Source organism: Homalodisca vitripennis, chromosome 4 (genome assembly GCF_021130785.1).
Source record: "Homalodisca vitripennis isolate AUS2020 chromosome 4, UT_GWSS_2.1, whole genome shotgun sequence".
NCBI lineage: Eukaryota > Metazoa > Arthropoda > Insecta > Hemiptera > Cicadellidae > Homalodisca > Homalodisca vitripennis.
This window is the reverse complement of record NC_060210.1, coordinates 39,105,623-39,127,357: the sequence shown is the minus strand read 5'-3', so window position 1 is coordinate 39,127,357 and position 21,735 is coordinate 39,105,623. Positions and strand designations below refer to the sequence as shown.

The window sequence follows — 21,735 nt, the reverse complement described above, 5'->3', positions numbered from 1 at the left end:
TTTGCCGCTGGCAGCGGCGTCAGGGCGAGTGACGTATGTTTATACATACTACAGTTGTAATAATATAAACTACACATACTTTTGTTGGTAACACTGTTTGTTCTTTACTGTCATATGATTCTTTCTCATTTGTTGTCATCTGTTATAACCAAATTTTCTGTGTTATTTGCTTTGTAAATTGTGTTGTTTACACTTCCTGATAAAACTATTGGGGGGAAAGGTAGGTTGACTCTTGAGGCTATAAATGAAATTTAATTATACTATGGGCTGGCCATTAGAATGAAAATATGAAGAGGGCTGTTTGGGCAGAGTATTTCCATCTCATTTCAACAAATAAAGAACCAGCGCACAGTTTGTGTCCGAAAACTGCTGATACGTGGTGCAAATACCAACAAGTTATCCAGAATAAAGTAGCCTATGCCCACAGTGAACACTTCCACATTGCCCCTGTAGTAATGGAACAGGTTAAACAAATTTTCAAGGACTTAGCTAACTCAACGCTGCTGGCGAAATGTCTTCATGGGCAGACCCAAAATCCGAGCGAGTCGCTAAACAGTGTGGTGTGGTCGCGTATTCCAAAATCGACTTTAGTTATGAAAAAGACCCTTGAGTTTGGTGTTTATGAATCCATTGCCTGTTTCAACAAAGGAAACATTGTTAAATGTGAAGTAATCAAGAAAGTAGGTATAATGCCAAGCAAAAACTGTGTTGAGGTTATGAAGCGATTCGACAGGATGCGCATAAGGAAGGCGCAAAAGGCGGTGGAAGAGATTGAAAAGAAGTGTCGCCAAAAGCGGGAGGCAGCTAAAAGACGTTTGTAGGATATATATCAGCAGCAGGAGGATCCAGATAACCCAGCCTATGCAGCAGGAATGCACTGAGAAACATGAGTCACTATTGTTTAGGTTATAGCCTAGAAAAAATTTAATTCCCGAAAAACTTGTTTTTTTTACACTTCGGTACCCATATCTTCCAAACTACTCGGTGTATCAGTATAGTTTTTGTTTTGTCTAGTTCACAATTTCATGGGTTTTATTTACAGCACAGGAAATTTTGTTTTAAAACCTAAAACCAATCCTACATGGTTGCAAATTCAACATTTTCGAATAAAAAAAGTAAATTTTAGACAAATTTTTAAAATACCTAAATAAAGTTATTTTAGAAATTCCTGTACCATAAATACATACATAACAAAAGAAAAAAATTATAGTAGGTTACGTTGTAAGGTTTTAGAGATATGTGTACCTTAAAATGACTAATGTAACACGCGCCGCATATGGCCCCCGGACGCCCCTTAAAGACGCAAAATAAACACGAGGCGTCTAAACTTTGGCCCTTAACTCTGACTACATATATTCTAATAAACATTGTTTTCTGTTCAGTAATGGTTAAATCATGATTAAATAGTATATGCTATTGAAGTGTAGTATGTTAACGAGGATTAAATTTTTATTTCATTGATCACGCTAAAAATTTAACCAAGTAATAGTAATAAATAGGATGCGGAAGAGTTAATAGGAAGAGCACAAGTTTTCATCGCACTGGCCCCTTTAAATTCATCCACTGCTAGTTCCCCTTACTGCTTGTAAAGCTCCTTCAGATTTGATAACCATCTTGTTCCATAATAAGATTAATAGGATTCCATAATTCTAAAAGCTTCAAATTCGATGTTTAATAATCGTGCGTGACGACAATATAATATTGTATATTCTACTGTGGTTTAAGGACTCGTATGTACGTGTGTGTGTGTGTGTGTGTGTGTGTGTGTGTGTGTGTGTGTGTGTGTGTGTGTGTGTGTGTGTGTGTGTATTGTATGATACATATGCATACAAACTAGCACGCAACGCATATATGACCATTTGACTGTGACTAAATAAAACCGAAATTGTCTGTTAAATAGGCAGCGGTTATGATTCTGTTTTTAAGAACCCGACAGGACTTTCTTAAGGCATCATGTTTAATGGGGTTGTTTTATACTCAGTTTTATAGCTTTATTCCATTATAGCAGATCACGACATAAACTTATTAATCCTAGAACACTACCGTGCGTAAGTTTTACGTATATGCGTCATGTTTATAGTCATACCTACTCTCCCCCCCAACCATCCGGTTTAAACTTTGGGCATTGCTTCTACTGATCAATGGTCGTTCGTTCTCCGAAGTGTAAGGGTGTGTGTAGTTCTTTTTCTTATCTCAATATTGATTTTTATTTAGGCCGTGCGTCAATTTTACGTAGCGGTAGTATTGCTTGATAAAAAATACGTATATTTTACGTGTAAGTGTGTATAATAAAATAAGTAACTATACCTATTTTAGGTTGGTTTTTGGTAAATAAAAGTCTTGGAGCTAGTAGACAATTTGTAGGCTTTTTGGAAAGGATGAGTTTCTATGGCATTGTAGATGTGAAGATAAGGTTAGGAAAACACCATGTGTCACACATGCACGCGTTACACACCCGCTTAAACACACGCATCATCACCTTAAGTAAGCACATGTAGGCAAGAAAATACACAAACATACTACACAGGCATGAAAATAAATCTTTACATAACCTAAAAAAACTAAAATAAACATGCTACGTAGAATTTACGTATCGGTAGTAACAAAGGTACATAAAAACACTGCAGTGTTCTAGGGTTAAGAATTAGGTTTCTCTGTTTGCTAAGAGATGGTAGTACTCTACACCACTAGATCTTACACGGCGCGATAGAAAGAGAATGACACAATACTTTCAGAACGGAGACAGCTTCAAAATTGACGGAAAGGTCCATTACTGGCTGTCTTGAAATTGGGTGACCTTCTTTGGCGTTCAAAACACTTAGCGCATAAGACTCCATTGGCTATATGATTGACGCCTTCATCTCTTCTGTACATGTGTTTGGGCGTTCCGGGGCTTTCATCTTCCCCAACTTAAGGCATAAGACTCCATTGGCTATATGATTGACGCCTTCATCTCTTCTGTACATGTGTTTGGGCGTTCCGGGGCTTTCATCTTCCCCAACTTAAGGCATAAGACTCCATTGGCTATATGATTGACGCCTTCATCTCTTCTGTACATGTGTTTGGGCGTTCCGGGGCTTTCATCTTCCCCAACTTAAGGCATAAGACTCCATTGGCTATATGATTGACGCCTTCATCTCTTCTGTACATGTGTTTGGGCGTTCCGGGGCTTTCATCTTCCCCCAACTTAAGGCATAAGACTCCATTGGCTATATGATTGACGCCTTCATCTCTTCTGTACATGTGTTTGGGCGTTCCGGGGCTTTCATCTTCCCCAACTTAAGGCATAAGACTCCATTGGCTATATGATTGACGCCTTCATCTCTTCTGTACATGTGTTTGGGCGTTCCGGGGCTTTCATCTTCCCCAACTTAAGGCATAAGACTCCATTGGCTATATGATTGACGCCTTCATCTCTTCTGTACATGTGTTTGGGCGTTCCGGGGCTTTCATCTTCCCCAAATTAAGGCATAAGACTCCATTGGCTATATGATTGACGCCTTCATCTCTTCTGTACATGTGTTTGGGCGTTCCGGGGCTTTCATCTTCCCCAACTTAAGGCATAAGACTCCATTGGCTATATGATTGACGCCTTCATCTCTTCTGTACATGTGTTTGGGCGTTCCGGGGCTTTCATCTTCCCCAACTTAAGGCATAAGACACCATTAAAGTAAACTTATATTGTGGAGAAAAAGTAATCTTTTTTGTAAACGGAGGACCGAAGACATAAATTACTAATGTAGATTATTTATATTGACATTTCGTTAAAACTGTTTAAAGAGAACAGCAGTATTCATTATGTATTAACAATGCATTTGACATAATAAATGTCTCCTTGAAATTTGTATTAAATATATGTTACATCATAATTAAGACTAAATATATGACGTATACTAATCTTAATGTTTTTATTACTTAATAACCGTATTTTGTAGTTCGATACTTTATTGTATTGATTGGTAATTAAAAATATAACATTACAGTTAATTTATTTGATTATTTCCTATGTACTAGTCAAATTAATGTGTAGAACTAAAACACGAATTGGGTGGGGCAATCACAGAAGCTGTCATATAATACGATGCACGTTTTCATATAATGTTATGAATATAGAAAAATATCGCATTGCGTGAACAATGTATGAAAGCGCTCTGTTATACTTAGTTAACTGACCATACGGGGTTTCTTCTGTAACGGCTGCATATGTTCACACTAACCATCCTCTTTTGTAGCAGTTTTTGTGTTTCCCGCTCCTTTAATGTGGCTTCATTACTGGAAGAGTGGGTTTCCCAATATTATGCGCATTTACACAAAACCTTTTACAACGCTCAAAAACCCTTTACAATGCTCAAATGAGAAACGTATTTGTTCGGTTTAAAATGTGCGTGTTTTTCGTTTAGAACTACGAAAGAAATCCAAAATTTGTACTGTAGAAGGACTAAACAGTATAGCGGTAAATAATTAGAAAATTGGTGTAGGTAATTTATCAAATCAGACTAGATTTTCCTTTAACTAAACAGTCATGTTTTTTAAAAAGAAAATATAATATTGCTAATATAAATATACACATATGTTTGAAGTGATGAAGAACCTTGAGTAGTTTTAATATAAATAACTAAGCTCAACATGTAAACATACATCAATGGAAACAGTGTGTAATTACACCATTCGGATACTTCAGAGAGGCAGGACTATACAATTAAATTCGAAGGTTTCACTTATAATTAAGTTAGAAGAACCTACGTTCTCACAGATTAGTTTGAAGTAGTAGGTAGATTTGGTGAAAACTGACATGTTATTAATTTATTTTCATAGGATATACAAGTACTCAATATTTTTAAAACTGTTCAATAATTAAACTGCTAGTAGTACAATAGTCCTGGTTGCTATATAAATGTGACAGTCATTAAGATTCTTTTCAGATAAAATTACCTTAGCTGTGATGAATAAGGATTGAATTTTCTGAACATCTTTGAACATCACACGTAATTTGGCTGAGTTGTTGTGTTTTTAGCTGTCTTTAACCGTTTCGTTCATCACTTTTAAACTATCCTGCAAATACTATTTTCTAGTAACAGAGTATTTCAAGTAACAGTAATATTGTTTAGGTGCGGCCAACCTAAACATTTATTAACAATTACTTAAAAATTAACCACAACAAGAATAGTATCGTCTAGCCTGGGTTAACCAATGGTCAATTTGAGAAATTGCAATAATAACATTAACCAAAACTTGAAGCAATTATCGTAAACAAACCCCTTGCAGTTTGTCAATTAGTTGCTACCTTGATGTCGTATAAAAATAACGTAAAATTGTAAATGTCGTCCAAGATTATTATGCTCTAAATCCGGTTAACCTTCGGAAAATCGTCGAAGACGTTGCTTGTTCAACAGCCTGGTAAAGACAACGTGTTAAATAGCGGGAGTTATTTTCCTTTCACAGTTTTGCCAACGGTGATGAAAATAACTCTGAAATTATTGTTTATATCCAGATTAACAACAGTGGAGAGAAATTCTTGGCGCGAAGTTCCAAATGGAGCTGAGGCTGATGAAACTTGACTCATTGTGACTTTACAAAGTCCGTCTTCTTCAAGAATTAAATGCTTTGTCTTGGCTTAAGTAACAACAACTTGTACATTTTTACAGACAAAGAGTAGCAGAGTTCCATTGTAATATTTATTACAAGGCTAAAGAATTTAAATATAAAAACTAAATAATGTAATAATATTGAATGCAGTTTGTACAGAAATTTAAAATATATTATTATAACAATAAATTTATATTAACATTAAAAGTATATTTCAATGTTGATAGACCAATACTAATAGAGTTGAGTACAATGACCATTTATTGTGACCACATCCATAGTCACAATTGGCCATAAAGATATGAAATGTTATTTGTTCATTGAGGTGTATATCCCTTTTGAATGTCTTAAAGCCATTTTGTATAATTGCATATTTAATCTCTTTTCAGCTTTTGAATCAATCTCCTGATTAAATGATTTTTTATACGAGAAATGTTAAATATTAGCTTAATACTGATATTGGCTCTGATATTTACAAAAGTCTCTTCCGCACAGTTGCTGATCAAAATCTAATTTCTACATAACTATACACTCAGACTTTTTCTGAGTCCTACAGGGTTCAAATTTGGTTGGAAACTTTACTTTCTCTTCATCGCTAATACAACGTACCCCACTAGAATTTTAAATTTGTATTTGTAAAAGTAACCGTGATTAAAAGATCTGGTGGGTGGTACATTTAGGTGATTGGTAAAGCCAAAATAAACACAATTATTAACTAAGTAAATTCTGAAGGTTAATCTCATATGATGTTTTTCAGTAACTTATGAACACATAGGATTTCACACAAAGCAATATAATTTTAATAACTAGCTATATGGAAAAAGACTTTTCTGCTTTGTTAATAATGATGAAGATTTGAATGGACAAAGCTTGGATCCCATTTATAGTAGTGAAACAGTTATATGTTAGCTCACTTTATTTTCTTTCAGTTTTCTCCAAATACTTTATTAGTTTTAATTCAGTTGCAAAGGATCTTAAAATTTGGTTCATAGTTCAGAAATGGATGAGGGTCCAAGAGCAAATTTATGTAGGGTTTAAATTTGGTTTGATACTCCACATCTACCGCTATTATAATATTTAAATTTAAAATTGCATAAATCATCGGACCAATGATAATATCCAAAATAACTATCCGAGCCAAGATGTCCTCTACGGAGAGAACGCGAAGCCTCTCTTGCTGACGTGAAGTTATTGGTGTACATTTAACTTAGCTCATAAGTCTACCTATAAGTACTATGTGAGCAAATCTGACTTGCAAAGGATGAAATTGGAGGCCAAATATATGGTATAATGACACAGATTCTAAGTTACATTAGGGTTTCAGGAGAGTTTTCAGACTTTTCTAAAAGTTGTATCTCCTACAATATTTTTTGAAAGGCCGTATCATAAATTTCCTATTGGCATAAACCATTTTTTGCTAGAACCATAAAAAATGTACTAACGTGTGTACGTTTTTTACACATGTTTATGAACATAGCTGTGCTGAATGTTCAAAATAATGGTAACCCGTGTGTACAAAATAGTCTACTTGGTGACAATGGTCTTTATTTTCTCTGCTGTATGAATTATGTAATCCAGCTTGCAAAGATAATGATTACGTAACACCCAAAGCCCTGTATGAATATACAATTAAATTTATATTACTTTTTGATGAATAGTGAATGAATTGTAAATACGTGGCCAGAACCTCTTAAACCAATATAGTTTTGTTAAAGCCAAACCATTAAAATACAGTCTGTTCATATTAAATATTATTATAAAATCCCTACATCGTTAATATTAGTATCGTCCCTAGAAGACTGGCACTGATTACAGAGTCAATCCTGTGGAACGTTGGATACAAAAATCACTCTTGCAAAATCTATTAAAAAAGGTATACTGTATTAACTTCAAACAAATGCGATATGGATTGAAATATCTATATTACATATCGTTTAGTTTGACTAATATAACTCTTAAATATAGTTATTGAATTGGGATTAGATAGTTTTATCTCAAATATATCCTTGTAATGAGTAAATCCAAATATAACGGTTTTAATTTATCAACATCTCTTCAGCATAATGATTTTGAATAATTAAATCAGGTTAAGTCTATTTTCAATGGTATATTTTTAAACTGCACTATTTTATCACAAATCAAATCTGTTGTACATTTAAATTGTATTTTTAAAGCTGAATAATTTAGTATACTACCATTTCTCATTTCTAAAATCAAGAATAAGAGCAATATTAAACTATAACAAGGATCTGCTTAGTTTAAAAATAAATTACACAATTTTTTAAATGACAGTGCAAATTGTCAAGGTAAAGGTGTAAGTTTTCCACATTTAAACAATCTTACTTAATATTTGGTTGCAAAATAGTAAGCTGTACTGGCATACCTTATATTATCCTTCTCATATTTTTCTTGGCAGACATATTTTTTACGCGGAATTAAATGTTAATGTAACTTATAAATTTAAATGTTTCTTGATCGTCCGCAACACATATTAGATTTAGTAGGGAATAAACGACGAATGGAATGGGCGAATTGGATAGTGGAGTACAGACACATTTAACCTAACAAGACTCCCACATGCTGCACAGATGACCTTACTACTTGACCTCAATGAGACCCTAGAAATCTGGTGTGATCATGTTAATGTCTGTCGACCCTGATTTTATCAGAGAGTAGTATTTATTTTCCCCTTTATTATTTCCATACAAGCCTAGATTTAAATTTCATACATATCAAGACTTTAAGTCTAGTGATAGTCAGATACCAATAGAATCAATTTGAGGTTAAGTAGCAGAGAGGACTTTGAAGTCCTAATTTGGCATCCATAGTAACTATGAGTTTCACTTTATTTTACTTTAACATTTTTATAATACATAACATGGTTTACTGCGGAGAATTTTAAAATGTGTGAAATTCCCTTAGTGTTAAAGCAGGTGCCTAGTCTAAACATTTGGGAGTAATGTTCCCTACCTGCTTTGATTGGAAGTGGTTAGAACATAGCTAGCTCCCTCCCTTGTCCAAATTTGACATGATTGGGACACCGTGAACTCTAAAGAAGGCGACCTTTACTCCAAATCTTATCCACACTTAATACCCTGTCAGCCTGCAAAAGTCCTTTTTAAGAATAAATTCAATTTGACGTTTTTGAACTAATTAAAGAAGAAAAGCAGTACTCATAAGTATTATAATTATTAAATCTTAAAAATTAGGTATGATTACTATGTGAAACGTTTAATTATAAAGTATCCACCGCCTATAATGACAAGGCTGTCAGGTGGTAATGCGATATAATAATTATATTTCATTACAAACAGGTACATTTAATTCTATAAACGATGGAAATGTAATAATATAATCCTATTTTATAAACGAAGTTAACTAAACATCTAAATCTGAGGACCTGGAAAAAATGAATGAAAGAAAATAATATGAAACTTTATTTTCAATACGAAGTTCTCTACCAGGAAATCGTCTCCCAATCCACACGATTGACGGCAGCTGGGACGATGAAAGTCAATCGGTTCCATGAACTCCTGGGATTTCCTTTCTATATCCGTCAATTACTTCGATTCCAGTAACATTTGTCCGAAGATAAATAGGGTACAACTTGTGAGTATTTACCAATTTATTATCTCGATAGCAAAAACCTTTATCAAAAGAGGAATACAAGTATGGTTGCTTGCAACTTGTGGTAAAATATATCGGGTTAATATAAATATGAAAATTAAATAGTAATTCTTCTTATTCCTGTAAAATATTTGTCTGGCCGCACGATATCTCGAAAAATAACTTATCTGTAAAATAGAATTTTGCATAAAGCTTCTTTGGTATATTAATGACAATAAATTCAATGAATGATATTAAAAGTCACTCCATGAGACTCGGTTGAGCGTTAAATAATATATTTACATCGGTCTTATGGGTAACCACGATGTCAACGAGAACAAACTCAATATACTCAGAAGTAGTTTAAACATAAAACATCATACCCAAACACACACAACCTCATTTTGTAACGACTTCAGAAAGTGGAACTTTATTATTTAACCACTCGTATGAAACTTTATTTATTGAATAAAATCTGAATGCATTATGTAGCAAGATATTTCTTATTTAGAACATAAATTGTATATGAAACTGCTGCGTCGTATGATGCGTCATTTTCGTGTCAACTTCTTTTTGGTCATGTCTGTCTGTTTATCTGTCTAAGAGACATATTGAGATTTAAATTAACTATAGGTTTTTCAGATTTTACATGCACCTTTAACGGAGGCTGTTATTACACATTGTATTGCATATAACTTGTAATTTATAAACAATTTAGAGTTAATAAATTTTATTGGCAGAGACAACATGTAACAACATTTCTAATAAGTTTCAAAACTCCTGACACTGCTTCAATCATGAAAAATTTGTAGGAGCTCATCCTATAATTCACAAAGGTGTTTACAGATTCCTCTTTATAAAAATTAGTTATGCAAGTATATTCTATTTTTGTGGTTACAATTTTCATCAGAAATTCATTTAATGTGAATATTTTTAAAAGTTATTTATGTATTTAAAGTTTACATCTTGTTCAGCAAAATTTCAATTTTCAGTACAAAACATGATTAGAAAAATATTTAGCCTCGATATACCACACATAAATATTTGTAATGTGAACATAACTATATGAAACATTAAATATATAATCTTACTTTTAACATATCCGTACCGTACAGTTAACTGTAAATGAACAACAGACCAATCACAAGGGTGGATCGATAAATTAATAATAAATATGAGGCATATCACGCAACACAATGCATAATTTATCTACCGAATTGCGAGTACGAGCAGTGGTACCAAACGTGGGATAAATTTACGAGTACATTAACTATTTATAATATATTTTACTACACTCACATTTGAGTAACAACTCATTATTATACACATACCATTCTTATAGAGAATTACATTGCGTTAATATTCCGGTATTATTCAACGTGGAATACATTGCCATTAACCATTTGTGAGATATTTTACTCACACATTAGTAACAACTAATAATTATACACAGGTTATTCTTATAAAGAATTATTTTTTTATAACTTGTAGACCAAAATTTTGAGTTTAGCTCCTTTTCACATTTCGCTAAGTGAAGCGTCTGATATATGACATGAAAAGGAGGTGATCCCAAGATTCGCATTGAATCAAGCCTTCTCATCATACCAAGGTTATGTGTAGAACTTGAATAGGTTTAAAAAAACTTAATTTTAATGCACAATATTAATTTATAAACAATTCATATTACAATTGCTCCAAATGCTAAATTAGTGTAGGCGTAAATGAGCAAAACTGGTTGGCAGTTGGATTACCTAAACGGATGGTATTTGTTATGAGAGAGTTAGCCCTACTCTTGGTCCGTTCATCAGTTAATTGAATGAGAGGACATGTGGTACTGGAATCACCCACTATTCATTTACCCATCATTCCAATTAATCCTTTATTAGAACCGTTCAAAATTCGATTTGAAACACTATCTTACTTTACTCACTTTGGATCTACATTATTCATTAATTTTAATGAAAAAATGGTCTATAATATATTTGTTAATTGGATATATTAATTTGAAAATTACTGCTGACCGGAACTACAGTAAATAATAACGTCTTTATTTGCAGCGATTTTCAACATTACATTGTTGTTTTTCAAAATAACTGAAGTCATACATTTTAAATCAAGGCACATACAAATCTATATCATCATCCAAGAAATATAAAATTAAACTAATCTAACCTAACTTAAACTAATCTAATACATTACACAGCTATTTAGAGGTGAAACACTCCTCCTCCAAAGCCAGTCTCAGATTTTCCTTAAACGAGGAATATCCATAAGCCTTTAGACTGTGAGGGACACTGTTGTATATCTGGGGGCCAAAGTATTGAAATCCATTCCTCCCCATCTCCAGCCTGACCCTGGCACCTCCAGCATGGCGTCCTGCCGAGTGTGACAGTCCCTAATCTCAGCCCGGGTCTGTAGCATCCCCCTGAGGTAAGAGGGTTTTTCCCGTCAGCAACACCTTGTGAACAAGGCAAGCCACCTGGAGTTTGAAAATGTACTTTATCGGGAGGATCCTTGCTGTACGGAGATACTGGCTAACGTGATCAAATTTTCTCAGCCGTACACAAATCTTACAGCAGAGTTCTGTAACCTATCAATCAGGACCGCACCCTCAAGGGTCAATCTTCCCCCAATATACAGGAAGAGCATAAACAATAACTGGGAAAAACCACAGCTTTGACAATCTTCAGTTTGACTTCCTCCTGGAGCAACCCCTTACACCTAAACAACACTCTTAACCTATTCATTACACCACGATTGATATTTTGAACACGGTTCAAGAAGGTTAAACTGCTTGTCAAAAGTAACGCCAAGGATTTTTACTGTGTCTGAAACCTGCAAAGGAACACCTCCCAAGGAAACTCCCAAGGGTCCATTACCAAGAAAGACTGCATTTGAAGAGGGGTGTAAAAATAACAAGTGAACACTTTCTTGGATTCAACTGAAGCCCGTGATCGTCAGCCCAGAGCCTGACCCTCGACAAATCAGCATTAATCTGCTGCATTGCCAAGGAAGACTGTAATGGAGGATATGACAACACAAGCTGAGTGTCATCAGCGTAGGAGTAAAGGGAACAGAATGATAACTCAAGATTAAGATCCGCAGTATACAATAGAAACATAATAGGACCTAAGCAGCTACTCTGAGGAACCCCTGACTCCCTGAGAGAAATCCCTGAAAGACGATCATTCACCCTGGTTACCTGGGTTCTGTCGATCAGATAAGAGCGAAACCACATTGTTGAAACCTGATCAAAACCGTAGTAATGCAGCTTAGCCAAAAACATATCAAAATTCACTGAATCGAATGCATGTGAGAAATCAAGAGCAGCTAAACTACTACATAAATTCTTATCCCTGGCGGAAAACAGTTGGCTTGTCAAACTTAGTAGAGCAGATGTCGTACTGAAAATCCTTCCTGAAACCAGACTGACTATCGGGAAAAACACCGCTGCACTTCAGGAAGGAAACCAACTGATTTGTCACAATTCTTTCCAATACCTTAGACAGAACTGGCAAAATGGAAATGGCCTAAGCTCGGACACACTAGTAGGATTACTATTTTTGGGAAGAGGGATGACCAGGCTTTTTTTCCATCCAGAGGGGAATCGGCCAGAGGAGAGAGAGAGATTAATGATATGGGTGATAGCCCCGATACAGAAAGGACTAACTGCTCTGACCATGATGATTGAAATTCCGTCAATGCCAAAAGCCGCTGTGGAGATACTGTTGATAATGTTTTTTACCTCACTCTCACTCACCTGCCGAAACTGAAATTTATCTTGAACCTTTTTCGCAAGTAGCGTGCTATAAAAACCGAGCCTTTCCGGGTTCACACTGTTATCGCCACCCAAGCCAGCAAAGTAGCGGTTAATTTCATTCCGGGGAAATATTAACCGATATAGAACCGCCAGCAGTGCCCACCTTTAGATCTCCTGCGCGCAAGGTTGCCCAAAAGATTTTGAGTCACTGCACTTTAACTTTGCCCCAAAAATAATCTTTTTTCGCCTTTCTAACGGCGTAATTAAGTTTATTGCGTGCGCTAGAGTATGCCGCTTTCGCACGTGCATCATTACGACAAAGTAAATCTTTTTTTAATTGGTTTTTTGTGCATGTCAAAAGCATTATTTCTGAATTTCGCCAAGGCGCCTTCCTTTTGGTCACACGCTTTTTTACCAATGGAGCACATGCATCAAATACCTGCATAATTCCCGCGGTTAACATATCCACAGCATCGTCAACATCACTCTGAAGTTCAATCCCATGCCATTCAATGGAGGAAAGCTCTGAGGAAAACATTTTGCAGATCCACTTTTGACAGTTCTCTGTAGGAAATGAACTTTTCCTTCATCCTTTCCTTAGTCTTGCAAGGGCAGTCACAGAAAACCAACTTGTGGTCAGTGATACGCTTGCCTCGGACCATCCAAGATCTTAGACGTGTCAACCACACAACAGTCCATGTTGCTCAAGGAATTCCTAACGATGATATGATCAATCAAGTCTGCGGTATTGTCTGTTTCGCGGGTTGGCTCATTGACGATTCTGAGCAAGGTTCATCGATGCCAAGAGATTCCTGAAATATTTGAACTCCGGCTTATTGTTCCCAAAAAAGATCAACATTAAAGTCGCCCATCAAAATCACCTCATCAACTTGAGAGAGCATGTCAATGAAGAGGGCGTGGAACAGAGAAGCAAAGCATGAGTAAGGGATATTCGGAGGCTTGTAGACAACACAGACACACAAGCGTAATCCCTGAACTTTTCCCAACACGCATATGTATTCCAGCCGGCCATCAATATGATCAAGATAGATCCGCTTCATATCGAATCTTTCCCTGAAGTAGACGGCGACACCGCCGCCATTTGAAGGCAAGCCAGGGCCGCACGTCCTATCAAAACGCCAAAATGAATAGCCCTTCAAACTGTATCAATCCGAAGACATATCAGGAGTAAGCCAGGTTTCTGAGATACCCAGGAAATCAAAGTTAAAATCCTCAACCCCAGAGCAGAGCTCACCGAACCCCGTGTTAATTGAACGAATGTTCACATGGGCTAAGTAAGTAAATCAACAGGAATATAAAGTAGACATTCTAAAAATGTTTAAAGTTGAGGAACATTTTTTAATTGTTTCTAACTTTTATTCAAAAAGAAACACTAGTTTTTTTTTAACACACCTCTTGAATATTACAAGGAAGGGTATTGTACAACACGTGTCATAGAACAGGCTTCACAGGTGAGTTTGCATGCTAAATTTCAACTCTACTGCTCATTTCATCAGGCTACATGTGTTATTATGTCACACGGTAATATTATATGATTCTACATAGTTTTAATGAAGAATCTTGGAGCATTGGAAAAATTTCAGTTTAATACCAATTGTAAATAAATATATTTTGTGACTTTGCTTGATGACGGAATCGTTGATTTCGAAAGGCATCGCAAAGTAAAACTAATATTGGAAAATGTCTATTTATTTACCAGTCGTATTAAATGTAGCCAGTCTGTTTACACATGCATTTAATCTGCTATTTTATCGTCATTATCATATTTACCAATAATAACAATATAATAATGTTTACTAACGCTCAGCCAAACTAAGTGTAGTGACATTCAGTCATATCGAACTAGATGTTCGTTAACGCTCACACTTAATGTAGCCTATATATATATACATTAATGAGCTACATTTAAATTTTAAACTTATTACGCTTGTTCGTTCTTTAAATATCGTGTTTACAGATAGATTGAACTTAAATTTATTCAAACCCTTGAGTAATATAAAAAAAAACAAAAATTTGACAATAAAAATTACGTGTGTAGCAAATACCTTTTAATAGGGGCATTTTAAACACTTAACCAAAAATAATAATACCAGTATATTATTAAATATATTAAAACAGATTAAACTCATGATCGTATTAATACAGCTGGTTCTTAATTTTTAAATAATAGAAAATCCCCATTTCAAAATAATGTAAAAACACTTAGGCAAAAGGCACTCTATTATAAATACAAGGTACGATTACGCCACACAAGTGTGGTGTTACAGGCTTCACCGAAACTATACGCAAAAATTAAAAGTCTACAGATAAAATCTTTCTAAAGATATCTTAGGGATAGTTGGACTACATGTGTTGATATTTCATTTATTACAATATCATATGGTTTCAATTCGTTTGCTTACAAATTTACTTACAATTCGATTATCTCATTGCCATCTTTGATACCCATAAGACTAATATCAATATGTCCTTAAATATCACGCAAATCTCTTAGAGCGCATGTACCACCATCAAACCCAATTCTTTCTGCGTAGAAATAAAGCTTAATGTTAAATTTAAAGCCTATAAGTCATATCATTCTTAAGATTCCGTGTGGACAGGTAGAAATAATATTTTTCCAGCCTCACGAGTTTTAGACACGACTATCCCTCACTAATTATTTATAGCGTTTCAAAAAAGAAAACAAATATATTTTCATGTGTATAAAAGTGGACTCATTCCTATCCGCCAATAATTTATAAGCCCTCGATGTCATCAATCATCTAAAGTTTTAAAAAACTTGACAAGCCATTTAACTTTGGAAAACAAATAATCGGATACATAAATAAAATACAAAGACTAATTGAATGAATGCTAGAATTGAGCGAGAAAGTAATCGATTATATCTCCATCAGACCCGGTAAAATATTGTTTCCGTTTGTAACTAATCTGGAACAGTTGGTGGTTCAGACATAGTCATTTTGCCAAGGAGAGCAGAGGTAATTCTCTATTGGCAAATGCTCAGAGAATTTTGCATGAAGGTAGCAATGATGTAAACATCAATCGAGATTAAATGTTTTACGGAAGGAACATGAACTTTGGCAGAGAACTGAGGTACGGAAGTTAGAATAGAACAATGCATTACATATTTAATATTTCCCATAGGGAACTTACAATAGGGCAAGCTATTACCGCCTTACTCGTTCTAACCAAGACCAAAAATGTGATACGGAAGATGTGGGACCAAATCACTTTTGGTCAGTATTATGTTATGAAATTACATAAAAAAGAACCATGATATCCTTTTATATATTTTAATTTTTTTTGACATCAATCTAGGTCAATTTAAAGTATGTTAATATCTTATAGCTTTTTAATTTATTATATTGATGAAATGAAAGAATACTGGATTTTATAAAATAAAAGTTGCAATGTCCATGAGTAGTTTCTCGTTTGATAACATTGTATCCTGCGTCCTTTAAAACGATAGGTTTAGGAGTGCGAGTATCGTTAGATAAAAATTCTATAAAAAGTATACAAGAAACACGATTTATAAGAAGGAACAAAAATGTAGCCCATAAAACATTTATGTTTGATGTCGATTTGAACAAAATATGCAGACCTATCGATTAAGAATTGTGCTGACAGTTGGTATTGGGCACGTACTTGCTTCTTTCGACAAAATAAATGGTACGTGTGAAAAGTTTGAAAACGTCTTCAATTTATTTTTATAATATAAACTTCTGAACTAAGAGCTATGGAGTTATGATTAGATACTCATTTCATTTTGTTGGTCCTTGCATAGCAACTTTTCACCATCCGGCGCAACGTCATAGCTAAGTTTTATTTGTCTTTAAAGTTACATTATACTACAAGTTAGTGAAATTTTAGTGATGCAAAACTTTACAAGAATTTAAATTACCTTGTAGAAGTTAATGCATATAAAGTGCTTTGTTACAATAATCGGTATATGTTTCGAAGTTAGAGACTAAAATATACCATTAAATAAATATTGAAATAAATGCCGTATAATTTTTAACACTAATGGTATCTCAGAGATAAAAAATCAAATATAATCTTTAAATTTCTGGGGTTCACACACCGGCATATCATAATTGAATAGTAACCTTTGTTCTTTGTATTACTCTACAAAATTCTTGAAATTTCGCTTACACAACTACTATTTACTAACGAATTGATGGCTGATTTAAAGGAAACAAACTAGTTTCATTTCCAAATTGAAGACCACTGGACTTAGAACTTATATAGTCGTTTTCATGTATATATCTCCATGCATGTTATAGATCCTAAAGTTATTGAGAAGAGGTTCTAGAGTTGGAGTTTTCTTTCATGGTCCATCACGTAGTTAAAGAACTCTTAAGGAGACATTTAAAGGTAAATTGCTATGAATATCTAGATATATTTTGCATATAAGTTTTAAAACTAAATAATGACATGTACGTTTTGGGTTTGCTCATATAAAATCATCACTGTGTTTATATTTTTAGCTTCACTTCAAACTACTCAGTGTTAACAGTGTTAGTAATTTGATATAATACTTATACAAGTGAAGATGTTATCAGTAATAAGCCGGAACTGATTATTAATCTATAGTCAACGCAACATCTAAGCTGCCTAAAACAACATTAAGATAGCCAAATACTTTTTAAAAACTAAAACTAAGATTTGTATTTGATTTGCAAGAGAACCGAGAATGAATCAATGTATTAGTATCATAAAAAACAAAAGAAGTAATAATTCTATAAGTACATGTACTGTACATGATGGAAAATTTATTACTAACCGGTATTTATAACTATAATCCGAAAGACCATTATATGTTACATACTATATGTTGTATAGTACATTGTATACTATATTACAAGGTATCCGTATGATTCCAAAGGCTTGACTCGATTATTAGAATAGTTCCTTAGTGACTTTCGGTTTCGCATAGTGTACGAACTTGAACACGAGCTTAGAGTTTGTGAAGCTTCCTTGCTCAGAGGATTACTAATGGTTGTTGTTCACTTCCTCCTTCATATTCTGTATATCTTTTCAGATCCAAAAACACCACTTTAAAACACAATAATATAAACTTTTCATTTCATTATTATTTAACATTTCAGCTTACTGAGCAATAAGCACAGACTAAATTATATATCGTTCAAGAAATTTCTATAAGAAGGCATATTAACATGGTTAAAATCTAAAAATGTCGAACTATAAATGAATAAGGTATAAAGGAACAAAATAATTTTGTTTTGTTTAAGCTATTTTAAAATCGTAGTTTAAAAGCATGACGTAATCTTAAATTTAGTTAATAATCTGCTGAGTACAGTAATAACATTTTTGCGAAACGACCTTTATATTTCACAGAACAATTTGTCGAACATTAACACTAGTACCACATCATATATATATATAGACGTCTTGTTAATATACAAACTTTCTTATCCATATGTTGAAAAATAGGTTTAAGGAATAAGCTGATTCCAAATATTTATTTCCATACCTACTAAAAATGTATAATATTTTAGTAATATTTCAAAATTAAAATTAGTAAAAACATTTTTGGTCATAGTTTGCTATTCAAGATACAAAGAACAAGTATATATGAAAGTACGGCAATAAAGATATGAGATTTGTCTGAAACTTTGCGTGCATATAAAGTTAAAAATGAGAAGGTGGCTTAATGATGATGCTTCACATTATATATGGGACTGAATCAAAGCCACTGATACACAAGGAGCCCGCAGTAGGCACAAAGGCATGGTAATCAGAGATGGTTCATTTGTAATGTAAATTGCAATACATCTCTCTATCTCTCTCATTTCGCTCTTATCAATCACAAGAACAATACGGAGGTCTCATATTGTGATCTGTAGAAATTTTACTTTCAGAATAATATAAGAAACAATGTGGAACTCACCTCATTATTGTGACCGAATGCACAGTTTACACCAGATTTGATAGGTTCTTCTAATTATTGCACAATAAAATAAGGATAAAAATAAGAAATTATTGTTTATAATGCTCTTTAAGCATTTAAATAATTATTTGATAAATTCTTCCAGCTCAAAAAAACAACTTTAAGTTAAGTGAAATATAACATTATATTAATATTTGATCAAATATAATGATAGAAAATAGAGTAAGAGAAAGTATTTGTTTTAAATTTGAGTGAGTATACAACTCACTCAATATTGAAATGTGATTTTATATTCAAAACAAATTCTAAAATGAAAATTATTAAATAAGCATTAACATCTAAGACCATATTTTTTTCATTTTTAACTAATGGATGCCATATACTAACTTGATGAGACAAATTTGATAACAGGGAAAACGATTACATTTTGGAACATGAATTTGAGATTCGGAACATATTGGAGATACATTAATGTAAATCAAATTGTAAGAACTTATAAACTAAATTGGTGCTAGTGCAGTCTTTCAATCCCATATAAATAAATTGCTGTTAGCGCAACTAATATTTGGGCTTATCTTTTATTTAACAGGTGTGCATATTCTTTAATAGAATATGTTTTATTTTGGTTACAAAACAGAAGGTGTATTTTTTATGTTATATTACAATTATTTCCGTACACAATACTATTGTTTACAATAAAAGTTATGAAAGTTAGTAATACTTTAGTGACGTATATGATGCGTTTTTAAAACGATGATATCCTGAGAAGCTGTTGAATGAAAAGCTACAGCTCAATGAAAGTAACATTAATAATAATTATGTCAAAAAGAAATATTATGATGAGCGTAAATTAATAAAACAATAACATCCTGGTCTCTAGAAAATTAACAACATTTTTAAAGTAGCTTACACAATTCTTCAAAATGACAGACTCATTTCTAAAAAGTATTCCACGTATGGTTTTTAAAAGACCTCCTATCTTAAAGGACATTGTATCAAAACCAAAATTACCAGCGGATTCTGATGTGTAAACTAAATTTAAAGGAGCACATCCATATAATATATCAAGATGCATGGTGTGTAATCAAATAGAAGAGTCATCAAAATTCGAAAATAATTCAACTAAAGAAGTATACAAAACTTATTGGAAATTTGACATGTGATAAAAAAAACGTAGTATATCAAATCCAATGTAAAAAATCCCCTAAGGACTACATTGGCTCTACAACAAATAATTTAAGAATATGAATGACAGGTCACCGTTATGATATGATGAAACAAAACCATTAGTCATTCAAAGTAAAATACACGAAGGGTATTTTGAAAATGTATATACAGTAAAACTAATACGATAAATAAAAATAATTCAAATACATCTGAATTAAGAAATTTAGAACAAGCATGTCAAATTGTCAAAAAATCGAAATTTACCTAGTAAATGTAAATTATCTGAACACTCATCACATCTTTACACCAACACTTTGAACATATGTTTATTATTTCAAAAATAATATGCTTATTAGTTTATTTATCTGTTTACATTTATGTTTTGGTTATTTTATGTGTTTTTGTATGTCGTTAGTTTTGACCTGATGAAGCGTAATGCGAAATAATATAGTACATTAATATTAATATGTTGGGCTTTTTCTACATATATATACTCTTAACCATAACTATTAATGATATACAATAAATCAACGTGAAAACGGCCAAAATTCGATTCTATTTTAACATTGTAAAAAACAAAAATGTTATTCTTGTCCAATTTTATTATTGACTGGAAACTCAATATGACAGTGCATCATCGGCAGGTTCATTGTGTATCACTGAGGTAATCAATCAATCCCTAAGCAGCACTAATTGCTTCCAGATGGAGGACACGCCAGCATTTAGCTAATTACCCGCTCTATAGCATTCCTGGGGTCAAATTATATAAGGCATGAAATATTTGTCTAGTGTTTTCTCTGCTTTTCCATATGTTACTATACTACTATAATAAATTATTCCAGCAATTAAAATGTTTATTATAAGGTCAAACGAAATGGAAAATTAATAATATGCTTTCCTGAAACGAGAATAACAATTTTCAGTTATATTTGAGTATAATTTCCCTTTACCACACCACTATTTTCTAATTATTTACATACACTTTGTAACTGATTTGGTATAATTTGAAAAGATGATAAAATGTTGAGACATTTTTAATAGTTTTATCTTACAACAATACATACACTGTGTTTCAGGGTTTAAATTAACCCTACTGTACAGGGTTTAAAGTCTGTAATATAAAAGACTGAACATACACATACAAGTTTTCAATAAAAATGTGGGGATGAACCAGCCACAAACTAAAACAAAATTTACCACAAACTTTGCGTGCAGAATTAAATTCAGACACTTGAGTATGAACCTAAGCAACGTGACTGCACAGATTCACGAACTCTACAAAACATGTAACAATTTTTAATGTTAAGCATTGGAACATGTTTAGCTTTATGTATCTGCGTTTTTCTACTGGATGAGCTTTGCCCTATTCCTCACGAGAAATTTATCTTCTCTGACTAGGCCACATTTATTACAGATCAAAGATGGTAAAATTAAATACTCATTCCCAATATACGGAAACCGTTTGTTCCTAATACACGTAAATTTTAAAATTACAGAACTTCAAATCGCTATTTTCCATTGATATTAGTTTCGATAGTGTTCCATTGATTATTACATATAAATAAATTAAACCTACTTTACAGTTATACGAACATTTTCCAGTGCTACCCTTTGCAGTGTATTCGAGTAGTACAAATGAATCATCCAGCTAAATATGTCTTTTCAACAAACCTAAGGTATTCCT

General features: G+C 33.3%; 1 protein-coding gene across 8 annotated transcripts in view; it reads right to left on the bottom strand.

Annotated features, from left to right (window-relative positions):
• Positions 1–21,735, bottom strand: part of LOC124359175 (complexin) — a 746,642-nt gene that overhangs the window by 241,560 nt on the left and 483,347 nt on the right. The window contains exon 4 of one of the 8 annotated variants that reach the window (XM_046811694.1): positions 8,557–8,559. The exons of the other annotated variants lie outside the window; for them this stretch is intronic. Coding sequence (XP_046667650.1) covers positions 8,557–8,559 — 3 coding nt within the window. The remainder of the gene's footprint in view (positions 1–8,556; positions 8,560–21,735) is intronic. 8 annotated transcript variants of the gene reach the window in all.